At 40.9% G+C, this 6,217-nt stretch overlaps 1 protein-coding gene across 12 annotated transcripts in view; it reads right to left on the bottom strand.

The window, feature by feature from the left end:
- Nucleotides 1–2,456: 2,456 nt before the first annotated feature.
- LOC139746214 (octopamine receptor beta-2R-like) overlaps nucleotides 2,457–6,217 on the bottom strand; it is a 413,324-nt gene continuing 409,563 nt past the window's right edge. For 7 of the 12 annotated variants that reach the window (XR_011712112.1, XR_011712110.1, XR_011712107.1 and 4 more), the window contains one exon: nucleotides 5,565–5,704. Coding sequence is in view for 5 of the 12 variants with exons in the window: in XM_071657180.1 (XP_071513281.1) it covers nucleotides 2,604–3,956 (1,353 nt within the window). In the remaining 7 variants the exon portion in view is untranslated. Of the gene's footprint in view, nucleotides 5,705–6,217 lie in introns of all 12 variants that reach the window. The other 5 variants (XM_071657180.1, XM_071657176.1, XM_071657177.1 and 2 more) reach the window with 1 other exon arrangement.

The following is a 6,217-nucleotide window of genomic DNA, read 5'->3' as shown; positions in this document are numbered from 1 at the left end:
GTTGATGATAGGTTTGGTATAGGGAAAGGTATCATAAGAGTTGAAGGCAGTGTTGAAAAGATTTCAGAAAAAATATGAATGAACTTTGTTTATCATAGTGGAATGTTTGATTTTAAAGTGTATTGGAGCTGGCATAATATGGAGAGGTTTTAGAGTCCACATTATTGTTTTAGCCCATGGATGAACTGGATTAGTAAACATATGGAAGCTTAGTAAAAAAGAGACTTTTAGAAGACTGGTTTGTGTGGTGAACAAGAAGGTTTTCTTATTGGAAGAATTTCCCCAACTGACTATCTTTTTTTATGAAGAATCCTTAACTTGGGTTGTTAGAAAATTACATGTGGATATGCATAATGGTTATTGAATTATTGGTGGCTTCAAGGGTTGTGATGAAATCAGTTGTATACAGAAAGACACAATTACTGAATTACATTAAAAATATATTTCTTCTTTTGGCTTCCACTTGGGAAATTAAAGTAACCAAGGGTAAAGCCAAAGATGATCTTACTCTGCTATTTCGAAAGGATGTGATTTCATGCATTGTTTTTTGTACTTTCATTTAAGTTTTTGTAAATGCTTAACCTCTTCCCTTATCCTGTTTCATGTATGTTCCAAAAGGAGTATTAATTTTATTTTATTTTTTGAATGTGTGTATAGGCAAAGTGCCTGACAGAGTGAGTTCAATATGGGTAAAGATTTTGGAGTGTGAGCAGCTGCGGTTGAATTGGTATTGTAATTATTTAAAAGACCATTTTCCCTGCATGTACTCAGGTTACTAGGGAAGCATTACTATGATTGCTTTGATACAAAGTTGTAAAGTTGCATGATGAACCAAAGTATTAGGGCTGCTGTGCTTTGAATGTTATGTACCTTAATGGAGAGACGTACTAAGAGATGCAGATATGTGTAATTGCATGGTATGTACTTGTTTTGAAGTATTATGAAGGTATGAATATACATCATATGGGTATGGTATGTATTTTAATAGATATCTATATCTATAAGCAGTTTTAGACATATTACACAGGAAAAGGAATCTAAATTTTCTACCTTTGTACTGCATTTCATTTTAAATGACTTTTTCATCACTTTGCCATATAAAGATCAGTCCTCTGTTCTTGATGCTAATGTGAGACATGGCGAATGTGTGGTTTCAGTGCATTACATGACAGCTAGATTGTGAAAGAATGTGGCATTTTTTTCCGTTTTCCTGGTGCTACCTTGCTTAAGTGATGGTAGTGATGCTATTTCCTGTGGGGCAGGGTGGTGCCAGGAATGAATGAGGGCAAGCAAGTTTGAATGTCCTTTTTAGTCATACTCCTGTTAGTTCCAATTATCTCTCTTACAGTCATTTCTTATGAGATCATACATAGTTCTCAGGTATTTCATATCCAACATTTAAGGCTCAAGACTTGCATCAGTAAAACACTGCTTACTGTACAGTTCTATACCTTCAAACAAACCCCTCTTTGCCTTGACAGATGCTGATCTCTTCTACAATACACTCCTCAGTGCATCCAGGATCTTTGTCCCCTCTTCCATCCTATGACTCAGATTTATGCAATAGGACTGGATTGCTTCCAACCAAAGCACTCAATAACCAACCACTAATCCCACAATTTCTAACAAATATAACAGTAAAACACATCCCTGGGGATAGGGGACAAAGAATACTTCCCACGTATTCCCTGCGTGTCGTAAAAGGCGACTAAAAGGGGAGGGAGCGGGGGGCTGGAAATCCTCCCCTCTCGTTTTTTTTTTTTTTTTTTTTCTAATTTTCCAAAAGAAGGAACAGAGAATTGGGCCAGGTGAGGGTATTCCCTCAAAGGCCCAGTCCTCTGTTCTTAACGCTACCTTGCTAATGCGGGAAATGGCGAACAGTTTGAAAGAAGAAAGAAAGAAGGATTGAGGGTCAAGTCAATTGGGAGGTAAGTTTGAATGGAGAAAAACTAGAGTAAGTAAAGTGTTTTAGATATCTGGGAGTGGATCTGGCAGCGGATGGAACCATGGAAGCGGAAGTGAATCATAGGGTGGGGGAGGGGGCGAAAATCCTGGGAGCCTTGAAGAATGTGTGGAAGTCGAGAACATTATCTCGGAAAGCAAAAATGGGTATGTTTGAAGGAATAGTGGTTCCAACAATGTTGTATGGTTGCGAGGCGTGGGCTATGGATAGAGTTGTGCGCAGGAGGGTGGATGTGCTGGAAATGAGATGTTTGAGGACAATGTGTGGTGTGAGGTGGTTTGATCGAGTAAGTAATGTAAGGGTAAGAGAGATGTGTGGAAATAGAAAGAGCGTGGTTGAGAGAGCAGAAGAGGATGTTTTGAAATGGTTTGGGCACATGGAGAGAATGAGTGAGGAAAGATTGAGTTATAATATCTTGGGTATTAACATTTAACATCATAAAACTTACCGACAAGACCTTATTTTGGGTTGAGGATATACTTTAACAAGAAAATCGATGTTAATACATATTTATTCATGAGATCTAATACAGCTGTTTGGCTTGTACGAGTGTAGGGGAAAGTACAAACCATTACATTGGACACATCTACCCAAAATAGACTCTATTATGCTTGTGTACAGAAGGTATAGGAAGGGGAACTTACACACCACATTCAGTGCTGTAACGTCGTGTCTTTGCCTTGATTACTGTGGAGTGGCCATTGTGCTGGAGACAGAGGTCAGAGTCGTAGGGTGGCCCTAACTGACCCCGCCAAGGGTCAATTGGTCTGCCGTAACGGCACACACACTGCAGGGTTCGACGAAATGCCTCCCGGAAGTCACGGTTGAAGTAAGCGTAAATGGCGGGATTGAGCATGGAATTAAAATATCCGATCCAGAAGAGGATTGACACAATAATTTCAGGACACGGGCAGGCTTCACCACAGAGTGTGATGGTGACATACCAGGTGAAGAAGGGAAGCCAACATACGATGAAGGCACCCATGATGATGCCCAGTGTACGGGCAGCCTTGTGCTCTCGCTTCAGCTTGATAAGGTTGCGCTCTTTGGTTGGCGTGGCCTCCTGGGTATCACTAGAGGGCCGGTGAGCCATGAGTCGACGACCAGAGCCCCCACTGCCAAGACCTTGACTGCCAGGAAGGTCAGACCCAATGCCATTGCTGCCCACACTGGTTGTGGTGATGGTGGTGGCTGTGGAGTTGTTGGAGACCACAACAGCAGCATGGGAAGCCTGGGAGGCACTGGAGAGTCTGGTGTGTCTGTGTAACATGCGCTCCTGACGCGCTGCTTCCAGGTAGATGCGGTAGTACATGTACACCATCACACTGCAGGGCATCCAGAATGAGATGGATGATGACACCACAGCATATGTGGAGTTGACTTGGAAGATGCAGAGGCTGGGGTTGGCAGCACGCACGGCCAGATGCTCAGCAGTGGTGTACCAGCCCATGAAGATGGGTAGGAAAGAGATGACCAAGGGTGCCACCCACACATGGCACAACATGATCACCACACGTCCCTGTGTCATGACCATTGGGTACTCCAGTGGACGCACGATGGCATAATACCGGTCAATACTGATACAACACAAATGTAGGATGGACACAGTGGACGCAAACACATCAAAAGAATTCCAGAGATCACACATGCGGTAGCTAAACAACCAGCGCCCAGTAATTTCCACACTGGCATTGAATGGCATTGCCATGAGAGCCACCAGTATGTCTGCAATGGCAAGAGACACCACAAAGTAATTCGTAATGACTCGAAGGCGACGATGACGTACCACACTCACCACCACTAGGAGGTTTCCCAATACGGCACATACGATGATCACCGCCATACATAAACCCTTCACTATTCCTATGGCCAAGTCTGCCCATTCTGGACTACTGTCTGCATCAACCACACCATCCACGCTGATGTTGGCGCTGCCTGCTGCTGTGGTCCCATTGGTAACCATTTCACTTATGACAGTCGTTCCTCCCATCATGGAAGGTCAAGTTTGCTGCCCTCTTTACCCTTGGGGCATGGATCTGGGTTGTCTTGGCTCTAATCACCACTAAAAACACCTTGAAAACAAACTCGGATGTCACTATTTGTAGTATTTTTTCCTCCTGCTTTTGGGGCACTGTGATCGCTTTCAATTTTCAAACATTTTCAAGCACCATAGAAACATGACATGAACTTTACACATGAAATAACACTTTTACCAGGTAAGTGATAGTTTAAAAACGGTAATGACCAAGCTGTAGAGCAGATTGGGTTTTGCTGTAGTTAGAACACAGTGTTGACACCAAGAAAGTAGCTGGTATTTGGAAAATGTGGACTGATCCTGCTGCCTGTATCACAAGAAATCACAACATTCACTCGCTGTGTACACGTTGATCAAGAGGAAATTTTGATTTGGTTCTTTATGACATACATAAATACAACACTGAATGATTACAACAACCAACACAGATGTTTTCACACTTGCAGAATTTTTCAGTCTTGTCACAGTGTTGAGGCTTTTAAATGAGACCTCCGTGAGGGAAATGTTCACTCTAAAGCAAAACTAGAACCAGATCTGTTCACATAAGTGAATACCAAGTAATAGCTTGTGACTATTTCCAATTTCTCGTGTATGACTCCTCTTGTTTTGTGTTCCTTTCATTTACATTTTCATACACTAAGATTAAGATTATTCAGATTACAAACTGAATAATGTGGTTCCTTTCTTGTCACAATGAGTTTTTGTTTACACAAAAGGAAAATTATTTACAAGTACATTTGCAAATTGCTAGAAAATGTATGACAAATTGAATATCAAATGATGAGTAACACATCTGAGAATTCACAACACACAAGATAAATGTTTAATATAGTGCACCAAAAATTGGATTAGTTTTGTATCACACTTAAGCACAGTTAACCAGTATGGGACACCATCAGCTACATGTGTTGATCACAAAACAAGGAAGGGAAACATACACAAGTAATCAGGATACTGAGGCTTCATACAGTTTTTGCGCAACAATTTTCATTATATTTGAATAGTGTATTGCAGTTACAGGGAAAAAATAAATCTAAGGATACAAAAATATATCTAAATGTGTTTTGACTTTTGATTCCTGACCCTCCATTTACATTCAACTCCCTTTATAGACCTCTAGAAAGTCCACAGTCTGGGACTCTGTAAAATGTCTCTGCTTACACAAAACTGGAATATCCTCATCAAATATATCCTTATCCAATACATTCATGAACCTTATATATAATCGTAACTTTATGTTCTAATTACTTAAAGGAATACTGACTTGTAAAGAAGCAGTTTACATTTTTTTCTCTCCCTTGACACTAACAGACATTGTCAAAGTCTGGGACATGAAGCTTATCTCTGGCATCCCATGAGCAATCTCACATGTTATCGACAGTATCTAACACTTCTCACTTTTACATCTGCACAACCACAGACCTGAAGGCAAGTTCTACACTGTGACTAAACACTTAGTTATAGTCTTGTCAAAAGTGCAACAAGGAAGGCAAACTGGTTTTGTAAACCTTCGGTAGCATTTACATAAACAGAGCTCATCATGACACTGGCTTCCTGTGCTGTGTTTCCTGAGAGCCCAAAGGACTTGATGTTATTTGTAGGTATATGTTCTTCTGGGGTACTTCAACAACTTCAGACTTGATAGACTTGCTCATCGTAAGGAAGCAGCAGGTGGTGCGGGTCACATATCCCACTTTACACTGCAGCTGAAACAAAAAATAAAAACTTAGACACCTGCAGGTTCTGGAGGGAAACTAATTTTGGCATATTTATCTGAATAGTTTACTTTATGTCGCTATTTACTGTAATCACATTGTGTGTATGTGATTACTATTTGGGTATTATTGGGAGAGTTTTGCACTCTTGTTCTCCATTCTCTTAACCTTGTATTTATGTAAATAGTCTAAACTCCTATGTGTTTACACACACTCACTCCCAGCTTAAGTCAGGTACCCATTTCCTGACCTATCCTGAGGTAAAGGTGAATACTTGGGTTGGGTGTGGGCCAAGTGCTGTGTTCAGGATTTGAACCCTTGTAGGCCCAACCCAGGGTGGGAACATGCTCACTTATGATCAGTAATGTTTACTGCTTTGTAATTATGTTTTTAATCTGGGGGAGGGAGTTTTATACCTGTGGGGTCCCATCGCTTGAGTATGTTTGTGTTTGTATGTAATTTGTCATTACATATGTGTACTCTATGGGAAGGGAGTTTTACAAT

Source organism: Panulirus ornatus, chromosome 64 (genome assembly GCF_036320965.1).
Source record: "Panulirus ornatus isolate Po-2019 chromosome 64, ASM3632096v1, whole genome shotgun sequence".
Classification (NCBI taxonomy): Eukaryota; Metazoa; Arthropoda; class Malacostraca; order Decapoda; family Palinuridae; genus Panulirus; species Panulirus ornatus.
This window is presented reverse-complemented; position numbering and strand designations above follow the sequence as displayed.